The 18484-nt window shown below is 47.5% G+C and overlaps 2 protein-coding genes; both read left to right on the top strand.

Moving 5' to 3' along the window:
• Window positions 1-11645: 11645 nt before the first annotated feature.
• On the top strand, window positions 11646-12885 carry GSTUM_00001161001 (uncharacterized protein). XM_002838510.2 has 1 exon: window positions 11646-12885. The coding sequence occupies exon 1, from the start codon at window positions 11775-11777 to the stop codon at window positions 12723-12725; it is 951 nt and encodes a 316-aa protein (XP_002838556.1). The 5' UTR covers window positions 11646-11774; the 3' UTR covers window positions 12726-12885.
• Window positions 12886-13477: 592 nt separating this feature from the next.
• GSTUM_00001160001 (uncharacterized protein) lies at window positions 13478-14765 on the top strand. XM_002838509.2 has 4 exons: window positions 13478-13639; window positions 13754-13854; window positions 13930-14180; window positions 14232-14765. Exons 1-4 carry the CDS (start codon window positions 13566-13568, stop codon window positions 14637-14639), a joined length of 834 nt encoding a protein of 277 aa, XP_002838555.1. The 5' UTR covers window positions 13478-13565; the 3' UTR covers window positions 14640-14765.
• Window positions 14766-18484: the final 3719 nt, after the last annotated feature.

Genomic DNA, 18484 nt, shown 5'->3' with positions numbered 1-18484 from the left:
TCACACTAGTACAATACGATAAGACGGCAAATCCTTGAGAATAGACCTAACCCTACAGCACAGAATCTGGAGAGTGCCACCACTACGGTATGATACACGCTAGTAAGCCGTGCAGGTGGGAGTGATGAGCAGTCAGTCATGGCATATTACTCGACTTCACATAGAAAAAAATGAAAGGAGATGCAATATTCCAGCTCTCTGCACTTTCACATAGTGTATTTTCTAAGAATAGTCTGAGGAATGTCTAATAGTAATAAAAATACAGCGATTGCTAATGTACAGCTGAGAAAAAGAAGAAGAAAAAAAGTACAGTTATTGCTTAGTACTCCTGGTTCTTCCTGCCCATCTTGATCTTCCGTCACTCTCTTCCACTCTCCTACTCATTACAACTCCACTTGCCCGACACCGCTTGATTACTCTTGGAAAGTCCGTTTGGTCCTTCACTACTTCTGTTTTTTGCATATCCCATTTCCGTTTTTGTGGCACCGCTACCCCTGGCTGTCCCCTCCCGCTTCTAGACTTCAGAGCTCGATCGTAGCGCTCCCAGGTATCACGGTTGACATCACGAATATGAATATTTTTCGAAAGATATTCCGGATATCGGTTAACCTTTTTTTCCCAAGGTTCCTTGGCCGAGATCCAGAGAAAGACCACTTCAAGGTTATAGTCGTCAAGATCCTTAATCCAACCACTCCAATCCTTAAAGAATTCATGTTCTGTATCTGTATGCGACTTCGCGATGGTAATCTGTAAGGGAAACATAAAGCATTTACCCCTTTTGCCATCTGGTTGATCGGAAAGGTCGAATCGGACAATTATTCCGTCAATTGCACGGAAATTGAATTGTATCGGGCAATAAAGTATCGGCTGTTCCGTTATCATAAAGGTTGGATATCCTCGGAACATCTGCATATCCATTGGTTTAGAGATATTTCTACCAATCTCTAAACCATTTAATGATATTGTGGACAACAGGTTCTCTTCTATAAAGAAGCCTGTAACGGCTTCATTATTGATGTATTCGTCCAACGCCTTCAAAAAGTCCGCATCACCAAACTTATTTTTTCCATACTTCCGTAATTGCTTAACTACAGCATCGCGTGCTATACCACATGCATAAGCGCCTACCTCATGTCGAGTGGCAGCGGTTGGACACCATTCGTAGAAATACCGATGATCGATCAGCTCCGGGTCCACATCTGTAGGTGTGGGCTGGCGTCGGATACAAGCGCTCACATATCCACAATATCTTCTGAGGTTAGTATAATTAATTCTAAGATTTCGGAAGAGTGACTTACAAATCCCAGCTTTCCCGATTCACAGTTCGCTTTGTATGTGATACAAAGGACTGGACCTGTTTCCACACCTTTTTCAAAATATCAACCCCCAGATCTATCCCGTCGTTTACCAAACAGCTGTTTAAGAATAAAGGGATACAGCCTGTTGAATCTTCCACTTGATCCTTGGTATAACCTCCTCGTACATTGTCACCATCTAAAATAACATTCGAATTTCGCTTCCACCAATATTCCATTTCTTTCTAAATTGGTATTAGAATAGTTCTAACTTATGGTAATAGTAATTATTTTCTAGGGTATAGGAACTTACTGTTGTCAAGCCACCATAGACATGAAGTCGAAGTTCACTCGCCTGTGAAGTTTCCGTCTGGAGATAGGCTTTATAATTTGCCGAAGTGCTTAAAATGCACTTGTGTCTTGTCCGGTATCTTAATAACCACTCTTCTACCTGCCCCTTCTGCTCCACCAGTTGCGGGCTATCCCCCTTGAGGCATGCCAATGCATTTAATTGGTCGATAACGAATATCACATTTTTGACACTTTGAAAATAGTGATATATCATTTCCATCGTAGCAAGAAGCATTATGCTCTCCCGCTGGTCATCATCATCTCCCCAAGCAAATAGCATTGCAGCTTTTATATAAGGGACCGGATCTTTAACGCACTCACGACAATCCGGAATGTATACAACCCTTTCCCCCCTCGCAGTCAGATAACAGACAAGGGCGGCGAGAAGGTGTGATTTTCCATAACCTCGAGTTCCATAAAGCCAGAAGCCACTATTCTGGTTACTTTCGCGGACTTCCTTCAGCTTATAAAGGAGTTCTGCGAATTTCTCGCGACCCATGTAGACCCAATTATGTTCATCGCCCTCGGATCCAAACTTAAATCTCTTGGGTAGGGTGTCAAAAACAAATGGAAACGGCAATTGGGTCTCTAATACAGGGTCTGAAAGCTCTTCTGGACGTAATTGAAGACACTTTTGAAAAACTCGTGTTCTTCGCAATGAGGCACGGTTGCTGAGTTCCTGTAAATCACATTTAACTTTGCTATCTAGCGGTAGCTTTTGGAAGTTATCGGATTGCCGATTATCGCCTGCCATGCTGTTACAATAATGTCTCTGAATGCAGGTTCCGGTACGTACTATTTCTACCTATGATTTTTCCCGACAACCCCGCAAGTTTAACACTGCTTCCAAAAGACAAGAAAGCTCGCTCAAAGAATGCACTATCGCTCGCACCAGCCAGGAAGACACTGCCGTCGATTTGGGCATCTAAAAGCTGCTGGGCATCACGTTCGTTAAGTGGGTTAGACAACTTCGTCTGGATATAGGCGAGCAGCCTTTCAGGAGCCCAACTTTTAATATCTTCCACAGTGGGTTCTTCCACAGCAGGGAGCTTATTCATCGTGATCGAGAGCGTACAGGGATGAGAAATGTTAAGGGAAAAGTGGAAGATAGTGGATGAAAAAAGCAGAGGTTAAGAGAAGACCAAGCCAACAGAAGTGGAGCACAGGACAAGTAGAGTTTGTGAGAAGTGGAATGCTGAGGAAGGGGAGTGGGAGAGAAGCGGACTCCAGGGCAGCGGGCGAGAATGGGAAAAGGGCGGGAAGTAGGGTAAACCTGAAGCAGAATGCAGGAAGATCGGAGGGTGAAGGAACGGCGGCGTGAGAGAAACGGGGGAAGTATCTGAGAACCGAAGTATATGAGAAATGAAGTGCGGCAGAACCGGAGCGGTGGGGAAGCTGAATGTCCAAGAACTGGAGGGTTGGAGAGGTGTAGTGCGTGGGATACCTGTACAAAACGCGCGAGAAAGGGAGTGATGTTTAACTTAGGTATTTTTTAAGGGGGACTTGTAGGGAAATATTTTGGGGATACTAGAATACATCATAAGGACACGGTTATGAGAGTGGATGTGGGTATTACGGACTGATGACATCAGTCATACGAGTATTCCTGAGCCAACACAAAATATACAGATCCTGGCATCAAGAACGTTTCTGCACTGCGGAAACTGTCATCTCTTCTGGGTCTGTCACAATTCAGGTGTCTTCATCTACCGCCCAGGTGGCGTGCTTTATAATAAGAGCATCCATTGAGTGATCCAACATGCTTCAATGGCCCCAAACCTCCCGGAAATTTTCTCACCTGCGATCGAATGATAGACTCGCATTTTACCACAGCCTCCTTCACTGGCCTTTTGGGTTTTCCGGCCTATATTCTTCCTACTTCATTACCTGACATATTCCCACTCCATATAAGTTACAAAGGTTGAGTTGCCGCTGACTGACCGACCCCTCGAAATAGATTCGAAAGGCTCAAGAGATAAAGGCTATCTATAATTCTAGTCTCAGACGGGATCCGAATTCGACTCGCGGAGACAGCGGGAGAAGAGAGCATTAGGAGTAAAGCTGCCTTATTGAGAATTGGGGTTACTGGTTGAAAAGAGATACATTACCGTATGCGCATTAGATCTGCGAGAGTCCCAATACCCATGCACCTTCGCAACTAGAGCTGTGTCATTATGGTGGAGGTGTTGATTGCCGGGTTGCGTGCACTTCCGCCAATATAAAGGCTTTGAAGAGTATTTGTAAATTCTGGTTTCGGGCTCCATCGTATTATATAAAAGTGTTGGCTATTCTCGACAGTGGACTCTCTGGTGACATTGCACAGAGAGGAGTGAAAACGAAAACACGCAAACCCCAAAATACAATGTCTTTAGACCTGTCATCCATAGCTGCAATAGACAAATCATACGTTACGGTTCATAATCATCATTCCACCCCAAACTATCATATATGAAGATTTCCTCATCTCCACCAGAAGCGCCTATCGGTAGAGTTCGATTGACACAGGTTTCGCGAATGGAACCAGACAATCCGACATCGCCATCGGGAGAGTGTCGTTTGATGGGTAGGACTAACCAGTCAACCATATCCAGAGGTGTCCGAGTGGTCGCATGTGTATGCCGAGAGGGTTTCGGGTGGTCACGTGAAAATACGCAGAACCCTCTTGTCTGCGTATTTGGGTTTGAGTTGTTGTGGATTCCAGTGGAGTAGTGAGTATGTGGTGAGCAGCCAAAAGGATTTCCGTCCAACACTTGTCAGAGTAGCACCGTTGTCTCAAAGAAACTATTAGATGGGACACCGGCTTGTTTTATCATCCGCCGCCTCCATAAGGGCGGACAGAGGTACTTGCAACACCGGATTGTGTTTCTGGATTTGCGACTTTGGGTAACCCATCCTGTAGCAGTGCGGTATCACCCTCATCCTCGCGTAGAGGCGCAAGGTTTGGTTGAGGTCTAGTTGTCCTTCTCCGTTTCGGAGTTGCTATAACTTGGAAATTTGCTAAGGGATTGCCAGGAACGCCTCGTGGCCCTCACGGAGGGTTAGAGGAAGGAATAACCTTCAATGTCAAAGGTGTTATACAGTATCGGAGCCAGCTGTTAGTGGCTTTTTATCATCCTTGGCAATATCAGCTGCAACTGCAATACAGTTTAGCATTTTCAAGGTATTTCATGCATCCACTTTCGAGCTGATCTCCAGTCTAATTGCCTTTTGACAAAGCTCTTGGAATTCAAGGCTCCTCCATGCACGTTGGTTTTTGACACAGGTGCTGCATAAGCTGCGACAAGTGCAGCCGGAGCACTTATCTTTTCTTTTTTTTGCCCCATTATCTCTCGTGTGCCCACAATGAAGCGTACCATACTATGATAGCTAGAAGGCAAAGTGGAAAGTGCAGAATAAGAAAGGAAATATGATATCATACCAAAAGAGGGAAACAGTGCGAGGAGATATCTAAAACAGTAGAAAACCCAAAACAAATATTCCTGTGGGACCTCAATATTACCTGGAGATAGGCGTTATTCAGTTGTAGGTGCAAGGCCAGCTACAGAGGCTATAAAAAGTCTCCTAGAGTAAATTGTTTCTAACTATCTTGAGATTTCAATCTCCCGCCCGCTGCATAAAAATCTTGAGATTGGAGCAAATTCCTAAGAGCAAAATCCTCGAGCTCCGGAGCGGAGGCCCGCTAGAAGGTGTGGCACCATAGGGTTTTATTGACATGGCGAGATGAGATATCCGACGGGGAGTAAAACCTTGGACCGGCGCATGGGATATGTCGACTATATACTTCCAATATACCACCATTAGGGCGAGCGCCAAGCAGGCACGGAAGAGCGGAGGCATAGACCAGGTAAGCACGGTACGAAAGTCTAACTTGCACCAGTAAATCAACTCATCCCGTACAATGGAATCAATTCCATTCATCTGATAAGCATAGCACCCTAGCCCTACAGCCGGGTATACCGCACTTTCATCAAAGGAAACCCTACTGACCAACCTCCACTTCTCACCAGACTGTCCCCCAGATCAGGCATCTGAAAGCAAGCAAATTCTGCCTCTGCTCCTCTGCAACTCCACAACAACGGCTGATCTTAGCTTCAAAGTCACAGCACAAGGTCAAGGTGCCAACCACGCTAGTGTACGACGAGGCATCTGCTGGTTAGCTAACACATGCCTAGCAGACGGTAGCTCAGATCATGTCACACGTGCGGTCTAAAGAGTCTTTCATATTGGGCACCCTCCTTCGAGGCGTATCACCGTGGTCTTTAGCAAATGTAAATACTGCCCATGGGAGCCGAGGAACTCCAGGAAGGCGAGTTCTCTAGCTGTAGCTACAGTCCCAGAGCTCCTCTGCAACAGTGATCTGAATCCCATGGAGAAGAAAAATTAGGCGGGAAGGTGGCGCTATTCACAAAGAAGTAGAGAGAATACCAATAAAGCCGTTTTTTTATTCCAGGTTTACGTAAAAGGTGAGATTTAGGACTTTAGAAAAGTTTTTCCACATATCAATCCGCCGCAGCTGGAAAACCGAAATCCGTATAACACCGTCATTACTCATAGCCACTAGGGTTATGGTAGCTGTGAATATCTCTCCACCGTTTTAGCTCCCCTCCAAGAGCTGGTACCGTCCCTTCTGACTCGGCTGCCTCGCACCCCCCGCGGGCCTCACGAGTATCATAACACAAAACATAGGTTGGCACCAACAGGCAATTCGAGTTCAGCGATCGGAGGGAATATAATATTATGACATAAACAGAGAAATATTCTACTTGTACTCGTGCACCTAGCCTTATATATACTAAAACATGAACAAAAAAAAAACCCACAACCCAAGAGGTCTAAGCTGATCTAGTACACCCCTTTCCCCCTCCTGTCCCCTCATGCGCTAACAACGGAGCATAAATGGAGGGCCGGGCGGAACAGGCAGAATAAAGAAGAAATAAAACAAAATGGTACTAACAGAGCAAGCAAATATCCCTGGCTGTGGAAAATGGGGGAGAGAGGCCCACACGAGTTCATGAGTGGCGAGACCTGAGATAATATACTAGCCTACGAGTGATCGAACATGATTGCCAGGATTTCGCACACAAGGTATACTATAGATAGCATGGTATGTTATCTCCACCCCCAGTGCCTACAGCCGTGGGCACCAAACGAGCGCTGGGCACACACCTCAGTGGTAATCCGGAATGCACACTTATACTCCCACCCGAATAGCCGTATCCAACCCGATAACAAGGATCAAAGAACGAAGGAACAGTCTTGCAAGGGAGAATTATCAGGATCAAATGTGCTCGGAGGACCATGCAGTGGAGAAGCAACGGGGGAAAGTATGAGGAGTCGGAAGTTTGTAATGGCACTACAGCGTTGGGAAAGATATCCCGGCACCCCATCAGTAGCCGTAGGTGTGGCGAGTGATTCACCTACATTTTAGATATAAAATTTTCCCGGCGACCACCCACACTACTTTCAACGGTTTAAGCCTATCGGAGTATTTCCATTCTCCCCCCTCGTCCCAGGCAGGAATCAGCAGAAGATACATTAGGTCATTTCAACTCACTAGAAGATATCTGTAGATATCCGTGAACATTTGAGGACATTTCCGGGCATCCAAGGGTAGCCATCGGCAAACCATATACCTACTACAAAGCATATGCCGGAAGACTCCCGAGGCCACCAGGCGCTCATGAAGCATGCAGGCTTTGGAGAGCGGGGCCCAAATTAGAAATGCTAGGTACAGATTGAGCAAAATCACTTCCAACCCCCCTTGAGATCTCAAGCCTATTATGTATGATACCGTCCTCCAAAAAAGCCGCACCACCTAACAAGGTCACTGGATCGCCTTCACAACCTAACATTATCCTCTCTTGCCCCACCCCCGAGAGCGGACCCCCACCACTTGAGAGAAGGCACGACAACCAGGGAAAGGGGACAGGAAGGGAAATCTACATGAGAAACACCTGAATGATCAGAAACGCTACATTCAACCAACACCTAGAGGATCAAACGCCGACACTCGATCTTAATCAAGTGGGGCCTTGCCAGTTATCCATATCAAACCTTAAAGTCAATAACTATGCATCCTAGCAGTATACACACTCCTCCCTCTAGTTTTCCAATAGGTGTCATACGTATGATATCCTGATTCTCAGGATTCGCAAAAGTCCCGGCCTAAATCGGGGGGGAGGGGCTGCCTTTACAATTTAACTTCTGCAAAACGAAAAACAAAACTCCCTAACCCCAACTGCAGGAAATAGTTGCAGGGGTATAAGGGAAACCAGGGTATGATACGGTATCATATCAGGGAAGAAACAAGGTGGTTCGCCAGGGCTTACTTATTTTGTGGGAGTTTTCTTTAATGCCTGCTTTGATACATCCGCTACCAGGATGGGGAGTTGATCTCCCAAGCTTCCGTTTGGTATTATTTACGAACGGTCCTTTAGCCACTAGAACATCAGTCTCTTTTCACAGGCACCTTGTCCCACCTAACAATGATCCTGAAAAGGCCTCCAGACTCCCTTCAACGGAGCCGAACGAAACAGAAATGGTCGCAAACATCGACCGAGACGGTCGATACCATAGCCTCGCCACTACAACTGCGTCTTTGGAAACGCCAACTAGGTTAGTACCATCCCCCTCCGTGGTGAAAGTGTAGAATTTCCCAAAGTTGAAAAATACCAATTAACTCAGTGGCATTTACGCGAAACCAACATTTGGGGAGGTTAGACTACCATGTTATTGACCGATCTAATAGTAGAACATCAACCACGCCGAGGGCTTGAAAACACGCTCCAAGGAAACCGTTGGTTTTGCCTTGTCCACAGAATTCTGCACTGGTGACGGCTTCACTGCAAGAGCCTGTGCAGTTCTAAGGGCCGGGGATTGTCTGAAATTATGCTGTCGGGAAATAGCCTGAGCGCTCATAGTAATGTTAGCAGCGCTACGATCACCTCCCCACGAGCGGACCAAGCCCTGCCGTTAGTCTACCACCAGTCAATAACCTCCGAACAGCCCTGCGGAACAAAAACTCCCACCCGGAAGGCGTTTCCGCATACAGCAACGAACCTACCCAGTCAGGTCAGGTAACTCACAGCAAGTCATATTGATAATATTATCATAATAGTAGCAATGCGATAGCGCACCGGTATCTGAGCACCGGTGGGCCGCCCACCAGCTAGCTACGCCAAGGATCGTACCATACATACCTTTTGCTGTCGGGGTAACTTTATTCTAGCAATCGAGCCCAGCGCCTTCAACAAGGCATGCAGAAATTCATGTTTAGTAAACTACCACAAGTGTTAATGTTACCAGAATACACATAAAACCGCTAGCTCTTTCATCTGCGTCGCATCTGCCCACTTCCCCGGAAGAGATGAAGATCATAACAAGATTGATATATATACCGGTACCGTGGCAAGATAAGCCTTCACGATCACAAGCATCAAACGTAGAATCCTCCAGAATCCAATTTAGCAGCAACCATCCATCCACCCCACAAAACTCGTAGAGCGATGGCGTCCCACCTAGAAGGGACAGTGAGAAACCGGAAACTAGAACTCTTGGCAAAGAATCGAGAGGGGAGCCCAAGCCTCATCCTACCCGTATTAACCCACTCAATTAGACCCCGCACTAGTTATGTTATTCGAGTAGAATAACGTGAGACGTGCCAAGGGGATTGCGCAATCTATCTTGCAATATCAGTTTAGTCGCAATCGGGAGGAGAGATTGGTGTAATTGGGAGCGCAATTGGAATACAAGGGCTACTTGGTTTATTCGCACATTTTGGCTCAGCTCGGCTTAGTGTGAGGTTGGGAATTGTGAGCCTAAGCGTCCCTTTCGTATTTCAAGACAGCGATTTAATTTTCCATTCTTTTTTTTTCCAACTCAATTAATTTCCTCACGCCTCACCTTATTCCAACATACGAGCGTGAGGTCTAATTGAGTGAGTTAACACGGGTATGGTAAACCAAAAGAGTATTCGAGCACTGCAGAACTGGCATTACACCCAAGAGGCCCGCCAACTCCAATCCGACTACCGTATCCAACAGTACGGTACTGTCTGTGAAAAGTACCCACTCGCACACCCCCCGTAGTCTAAACAGGAAGTAGTCGGGCCAAAGTACTCGCACGGCAATCCCAATCCAACCACGGGCGTCGTCCTGTCGGGAGGGGGGAATTTCGTGTCAAACGTATCCCTTGCTCCTCTCTGATGTTGTCTCGGGCACGACCGCCAAGTCTTCGGAAATCCAACAACCAGCCTTCGTTTATGCACGGGGGGCGCCGTCAGTCTGTTATCGTGAATCGTGATGACTAGAAGTACGGTAAACGGCGCCGACAGCGACCATCAAGCCCGTGGCCGAACCCCACCGCCAATATCCCCAACGAGGCGCTCACGCGTGATCGATCAACCAAACACCCTTCATTTCAAATGGCACCTCCGCTGTCTGCACATTGGATCATCTCTTGTCTAACATGCATGGTTGCGGGGATAGTAGGCTGTTAAATCGAAATTCACAAATGTTATCATTTGGGTGGTTTGAAACAGCAAAATTCATCGCCAAGCACGCTAAGCCCGTTTCGGAAACGCCATACCATAATATTTAAGCTGTGGTGAAAAGACTTCCCGGCCAAGCATAGCTAGCAGCTGTTAGAATTTCTCCCGCTTCACGACTGCCCAGGGTACTCGAGTAACGGTGCTGCGTCCAGGGGACCTACTTAAGAAGACAACTGGATCTGGGAAGCACCCTTCATGAATGATTAGAGCTTCGAACTGCTGCCTACCAGTATTCTACTCGAGCACCGATTTCTTGGGCGCTCTGAGGGACTGAGGGGTGATGCCGGCAGTTTGCTCTTGGGCGCGAGCACACGAGATTTTGAGGCTTTCCAATGAGAGATAAACGTTGTGGAGTACCGGTAGCCTAACTCTTTCGCTACCATTGGTACCCGTACTCGAGTACTCGTGCGAGCACAGTAGCGGCGGGGCTCGAAAAGCCACAAGATACCCTACGGCACACCCATCACATAATTCGGTATTTCGAGCTTTAAACTGCTTAAGCGAAGATACCGGTATCACATACAAAAGCAATTAAGTGACAACTAACTCTCCACCTGATCCGAGTCCGAGCAAGAGAAAAATGCCCTATCATACGTTCGACACCGGGCTGGGTTACCTGCTCACTCGCCGTCCCACGAGCCTTCCAGGCGCTTTCGCTATCCTGTTACCGGTATCCCGAGTTCGCCCCACCACTAAGTGTGGTATGGTGCAACAATTAATACTGTTGCTGTTGTGCTCGAGAAACCATAGAGTACTCAGTACGAGTACAGTACAGGTACCAGCATCTGTAGGCTATTCGTAGAGCGATCATCCTTCGTAGAGGTACTCGAGTAGTCTGGGATAACATGCCATGCCGGTTCCTCTGTTGCGCTGGGTTTCAATATAATTTATTATCCTGAGCGACACGCTTGAGAGCAATACGAGTCGACCCATGGAAGAACTATCCCGCTCTAGATAAAGTCTGACCGGGTGAACCCAGTGGGTCCTGGAGGCGTGTTATTGTACTAGTACAGTACCGGTACAGTAACGGCAGCCGGTTTGTCCGGCCCCAAGAACGGTACGAGTATGGTATATAGGCGGTATCTTTACGATCTGAAACGTACTAGTACACCATGACGTTAATTCGACAGCGCAATCTGCTATCCGGGAAGGGAGGATGGAGAAGGATATCACACTGCTATCGCAAATTGTGAACTCCACTCTACTCCGCAATCGTTGGCCAGCAAAGAGCACTCCCCCGGTTATACCGGTATTCCACCGCGTGATGATAGGCTTTTTAGCCTTCCACTCCTTGTACTGTACCACAGGGCGGTGCAGCCACTATTCACAAGGTTCACACCAAAATGGAGCACAAAATACGAGGGCTCTCTTGGCGTTCCACACATCATCCCCTTGTAAATTAAATCAATCCATTTTGTCAAGTCCGCGGATTTTTTACTCGCAGGGTACATCGTGAGGCGAGGTGGTACTCGAGTACTTATACCGCAGGTTCTCCCTTCTGCGGCCTCGTCCCTCCTCCCACCATAGTCCATCCCAAGACCCCGACAACCCTCGATAGACTACCGTCATAACAAAGTACGATGAAGAACTTGGCGCAATTGTGCTTCCTCGCAGCCCTCGCGGTCGTTCCATCACTGGCAGCAGACCTGGGTCCCCAGTTCCAACCCGACTTCCAGCCAATGGACAAACCCAATTTCGAAGAGTTCTACCCAGGAATTGTTCCTGCCACTAATGTGCCCGGGCTCGGAAAGCGGCAAGGCTCGTGTCCTACGGCCAACAGCTTCCTTTGTCTGAACACAGGAAGGTGCTGTCCTGTAGGCTACACTTGTAATGGGGATACCGTGAATGGGTGGTGCTGTCCAATTGGCGAATTTTGCGACTCGTCGTTTACTTTTTGCCCTGCCGGACAAACGGATTGTACCAATCTCATAGGTGTTAGCGGGTGCTGTCCTACTGCTACGCACAGGTGTTCAAACTCTACCGGAACCCCGGGGTGCGCGAGACTAAGCGGTTCAAATACCCCCACCAACATTTGCGATCCTGGGACTTTTATGTGCGCGGACGGCTCCGGTTGCTGTCCTGACGGAACGAGATGTGTCGCCGGGACAACGCTCTGCCGGAAGCCGTGTGATCCGGGATTGATCGAATGCCCTTCTGGCGGGTGCTGTGAACTGGGATTCGCTTGCGATGACGCCGCTGGGCTGTGCCGGAGGACCTTGAGTAGTGGGTCAAGTATAAGACCGTCTTCAACAAGAGCCGCTACCATCCCAACTCTCGAGAACCCTTTCACCTCAATTTCAGCAAGACCAACCTCCACCGTCGAGCCCGCATCACCCACTGGGGACGAAAATCCCCAGACCGATTTAGGGCCCCTGGATACAGACCCCAGTCGCAGTCGCAGTCGCGGTCCCACTCCCACTCCCCGTGTAGCAACGACGAGTGGTGGAAATGTCCTAAAGCCAGGGGGATGGTTGGGGGAATGGTTAGGAGGATTCGGAACTGTGTTTTTCCTTGTTTTCTTCCATCTGTAAATATCAGCAGCCTTCTTTCTTTCTTTCTCAGCAGGGCAACGATGGTGGATGATATTAATGGCATTTAATACGGGTATGAGAATAGCATTATTATAATTTTGTCATGAATAATATATAAAACGTATTGATGTATGGATGGATGGATGGATTGACTATTAAACCTCGCCATCGCCGGCATCATTGAGCCCGAGACTTGTAGTCTACTCGAGTACTGTTACAGTACTGGTAGTGTTCCCGCACCAAGACGGATCAATAGATTGGCGGTTGCAGAATCTGCCTGCTGCGGGGCTGGACAAATGGCTGCAGGCTATCATACAACTCGCCATAGTGGGCCTGAATCTCTGCCCAATTAGATTGTTTCCATCGATAAACTTAGTCCCGGATGGGCAATTCTTAGCATGGGGGTTCGAAGCCCCAGTGTAACAATCACAAAGTATTCCCCTATCCACAAGTAAAGGCGTTACTCAAGTAGAGTAACTCAAATAGTGCGGTCAGTAATGTTATGATACCGGTACCGGTACCAGAGTTCATCGGTGCCAAAATATCCTCACAAAAAGGGTTTCGCTCGATACAGTGTAAGGGACTCTCGCGTGGTGCAACCCAGACCCATCCAGAATTACCGAGCCTCCACCCGCGCGTCTCCCAATCAAACCCCACCAAAAGATAGCAACCCTCACCCTTCCCTCCTCCTTCAGCCTCTTTATCATACCTTTTTTCTTTTGCCTTTCCACTTCACCAAACCTCCCCCATCCTCCACTCCTCCCTCACCCGCTCCCTTTGACCGAACTTCCCCCGCTCCACAACCACTAAATCTCGCCTACCCCTCCCCTGCGCCACAAAATGCCGAATCAAAACTACAAGAAAATTAATCGGAACTTAGTCAATCAGCGTGGAACTTCTTCTGGATCCAACAAGTATGTCCCTATTGTTTATGCACTAGCTCATATAATCCTAGTCTCCATCACTGGTCTCTCCCTGTTGTCAATTTGCTATCAATTCGCTCCGCAAATCTAATGCTAACGAAGTAGGATCCCCGCCACCATCATTTGTAATGTTTGTCATAGTAAGAAACATCAGAGCGAATATGCAGGCCGTCAATTAAGCAAATTTACCGTTTACAATAAAGCTTGTTGGTTTTCTCCCTCTTCCCCAATTGTGACACCATTACCCCATGCACCATCCAACTAACTTCTTACAATACTAGTTGTTCGTGACCCTAAGAGCGTCAAAGTCACATGCAAGGATTGCACCGCTCAACAAACCACCAATCTTACCTGCTGTGTTTGCTCTGAAACAATGCCTTTGGAAAAGTTTGCGAAGAGTCAGAGGAAAAATCCAGACCAGGCAAGGTGTATAGACTGTGTCAATCAAGATCTCAAAACCGAACCAGATATTGGAATTATTTCTGATGAGGCGAGCTCTGCCTATTTCAGTGAACCTGGCTCGGACTTCGACGTAAAATAACTCCCCTTCCTCGTGATTACTGCCATTACTAACAGACCAAAGGATTGGGAAAACCCGACACCGCCCCCCAAACCCACTTTTAAGAGGCCAGGCCCTTCTACTGCAGCCGCAAAGCCCGCTGCGAAGGAGGACTCTCAGCCCGCCTTCGACAATTTCGCGGCCTTGACTGTCACTGACAGGAAGGAGAACGAGCATGAATGGCAGTTAGCAGGGAATTCTAAGAATTCCAGCGCTACTGCTAGGAACATTTCTGACTCTTCCACCCCCACGATGCGCTCGAAGAAGTCTGGCTGGGCAAAAGTCGCAAAGGTTCCAACTTCTAAGGCTGCTAAATGGGGTGAGGTGGCTGCTGAGGAGAGCAACATCCTGGAGTACCCCACTGCCACCTCTGGCAAGAACAAGACGGCCTTCAATAATAGACTCATTGACCTTGGTGACAACGACTATTAAATATGATCCAAGGAAACAACTAGCGATTCCTATCGAAATTTCCTACCCATTCTCAGGTTTTCAAAAAATTTTCTGGCAAATACACGCTTTTTCTAGCTATTTCTCCTGTTTTTTTCTTCCTTCAATCTTGAATCCTGTCATGTCTTATTTCATGTATAGGATCCAAAAGTCTCTTTCAATACCATTGGAGTCATCAGCTCACCCACTATTTCATTGATTCATTCCACACACTCGCAGTTGCGTTAAAGGGTCAATGTGCTTTGTGAGTCGGCTGAGAGCCTGATAGAAAGCGCCGTTTCCCATCGCCCCATACAGTACATGTACTTGTTGTTCTCTGATTTGGCGACCGGTTGTACATGATACACAAGACGATAAAGCGCCCTATAATTCCACCGACACATGGTGGTGGAAATGACGAAGGAACCATATCGTACAGAAACGACCACTCCCGGCGGAAACAATCATAAAAAATCACTCGAAAACCCGCGGGTCATGAAAGGTGAAACCTTGTAGGATGGTGTGCTCAGAATTTATCATTATCGGCCTTATATATGTAGCAATCCTCGGCATTTTTCAAGCAATATTGTGTGAATGAGTATTAGACTTGATCATGAAATATCACCCACTCTACCATGTGCTGCATTCATTAACCAGGCAAGAACTCAGCCCGCTCACCAAGAGGCCCCCAACCCCGCAGATATGAACAGTCAGTTGATAGCACTCGCTATCTTTCCCGCCGGACCCGAAGCCACACGACATCTCGAAGCCCCATTAGAATTGCGGGGCCTGACTAGTACCGTGCTAAATATTAAGCTAGGGTGGAGAGAAACTCTTGGTCGTGATGAGAACTTGTCATGGGGGCGATCAACTGCCAGCGGTTCTGTGAATGGTGAACTACTGGTATCCCATGCAACCGCAAACACCAATTCAAGTTCTCCTTTTAGGTAGATGGTCAATTCCCGGGATGCGGTTCGCACCGGACGGAGATCTATAGCTACTGATGGCAACGAACTCCTCGGGCGGGATGGCAAAAGGCTAAAGTTCGGGGAGCCCGGGTTGGTGCGACTATCACGGGCGAGTTACACTAAGATAAATTGAGGGTCTCTATCCAGATTTATGCCGTCCATGTGGTACTATATTATGATAAGATACTCGGCAACGGGGAGGTGAAGTTTGTTTGCCCATTCGTCCGGGATAGACCTCTCCCTGCTGTTCCACGGTGATATATTAAAGTAAACCCTCCCGTAATTCCAACCTCTCAAACTTCCAACCCTCCTATAATTCCAGAAATTAGGGCTAAAATTGTGGATGAGTCTATGGTTCTGGCCACTATCTTGTCCTATTTTCGGGTTCCTTTCAAATCATTTATTCGTAAACACACGACTCCTGAGTAGGAATATGCATTGTGGGATCCTGAACAGAGGAGGTTTGATTTTTTTTATCAGCTTTTCCATGGTTCATATATAAATGTATGGTTACTTGTTCAATCATTTATAAATCAACCACCATATAGAATTATGAGAGGGTTTACTGTATCGTATGGGAGCGGGAATCGGGCACGACCCGCTCCTTGACGGTTCCCGAGTCGGCACCGTGTCTAGAACGTCGCTCCTTGCATTGCACTACCCCTACTATACCTCCACTGCCACTCCCCCGAACCGCAATATCACACACCGCAAACCACCAAACCCCCAGCATGCCATGCAAACAGAAACACAAGCACACTCGCCAAATAAACAAACAAACAAAAAAACAATCTCCACACTCCTAACAGCAACCTAACCTCCCAAACTGACATTTTAATAATCTCAACCGTTATTATACACCTCCCCCCCCCCCGCACCCCCCAGCTTATCGAACGGTATTCTGTAACGCATAAGGGTATCAAACATATCCGGCAGGTCTTCATCCAACAGGCACTACTCGACCCTCCTCACTGCGCGAGGGGATAAGGGAATCTCGGCCCATCCACACACAAGCATATATATCACAAGTATTATACCCACCCTCACAAACGGGAGACAAGACAGAGCGGAATGAAACAATGAATTAGGATATGAAAGAGCACAAGTAAAGTTGATCCCGGAGCGCACGCGAAGCTACACAAACAAACAACCTTGGTCGAATGAGTGGGGTATAACGGGCGGGAGAAGCTCTCTTGTTGTGGTGTTCTCCTCGCCACTAACGGCACCACCAGTGCTCTGACATGTTGTACGAGTACACGTACCGTACTGTATCGGTTAACGAGGAGATATTGCTGGAAAATCGATCATGTAAGATCACTCGAGTTTTACTTGGAGGTGTGTGTGGGGTTTTCTATTGCCAATACGGCTGATTTCGATATCCGATCTTCGCCCTGGTGGATTTTTTCCATTTTTCCCCCCCCCTTGTCTTCTTCACATTCACGTCCTGTAGGGCCCGGTCCGGTTGGGAAGGGGGGGGGGAGCAGGCTTCAGAACTCGTACAGGTCTCAAGGATACTTCTGTCGAGTCCGTCTGGTTGGCCCAGTTCCGACCACTCCGGGGACCGGATTCTCTCTACCCACTAGGCGAGAGTTCCACAGGCTTTTAAGGATTCGTGCAGATTGGTCGAGTGTTCGAGTACAGTAAGATTCGATAGCAAGCAAGTTGGCGAAGCGAGTGAGGGCACGTGAAAATAGCACTGGTGGCATGTTACCATTATGTGAGCTTACCTACCGGCATTGTGCCCGTACTGTAGCCAACTTACCGTGGTGGTTTATTCCAGCACCGTCCATGCCGTGCCTGACAGGCTGGATGGGGGGGATGTTTGTTTGGAGGTCCCTCGACTCGAGTACTCGTACCGTATTGTTTCTTTCTTTTTTTTTTTTTATCGGCACAAACGCGTCCTCCGCTATCGTACGCGAGTCCAACCACCCGCCCACCCGGACCACGCAACACCGACGTTGGAGATTTGTTTTTGTTCTTGTTTTCCTCTTCCAGCCTCCATGAGCACTCGTATTGTAGCGGGCAGAAGAAGTACCGGTACCATTGGTAGCTTGTGCTCGAGTATTGTATGGGACATTCGGAAAGGCTTTTTTATCTTTTATTTTTTTTGCGAATCTGTTATCGGGTACTTCTTGCCGGCTGTGAGCACAGCATCACACCTAATTACCGTACTATAGGTTTTTGAAAAGATCGTCTGGTTGTTGGTTATTCGACTTTCTCGGTCTTTATTCTTCTCCAGAGGCCGGATGGGTTGGTTCTCCAGCTGAGGGCAGGAAAGTGAAAATCGGTATGGTACAAGTACGAGTACAGTACTTGTACTTGTACTGTGATACCGTAGTGCATTGCGATTTTCTGGCCTTGACAGCTTTTGATGGTGTTCGAAACCATTTGCTCCATATCATACAAATTAACTCCTCCCTTTACTCCACTGGAACACTATATTTTCGAGAAATTAGACCATAAGGTCATTTTTCAATCGATTCTCTTGTTGATATGAGCGTCGATGTTTGGAAATCGTTAATTAACAGCCTTCACCGTACCCACGGCAAAACTGGGCGGATGATTTGCCCTACCGGTACTGTACTGTACTCGTACTCTGACCATTTCCCTTTTTGCCCACAAAACACCCCTGTTCGTCACCACCCAGTTTCACCAGGGCACCGTACGGTGCAGACTGTACGAGTACAGTATTGTTGAACCGTTTCTAGTCTTGGTTTTTTTTTTTTTTTTTTTTTTTTTCTTCTTCAGAGGGGCAACCATATCACATCCCGGCGGTCTGTTTCGTCCATTTGCGCCGTCGTTTGGTCAGTCCGGGCCCCTGGAGCTGGAAATGAATTGGGGAGAAAGGGGAAGGGAGGGAAGGTTCTGTGGCGAATCTCG

The sequence above is a fragment of the Tuber melanosporum genome (assembly GCF_000151645.1).
Source record: "Tuber melanosporum whole genome shotgun sequence assembly, scaffold_253, strain Mel28".
NCBI classification, from domain to species: Eukaryota; Fungi; Ascomycota; class Pezizomycetes; order Pezizales; family Tuberaceae; genus Tuber; species Tuber melanosporum.
This window is presented reverse-complemented; position numbering and strand designations above follow the sequence as displayed.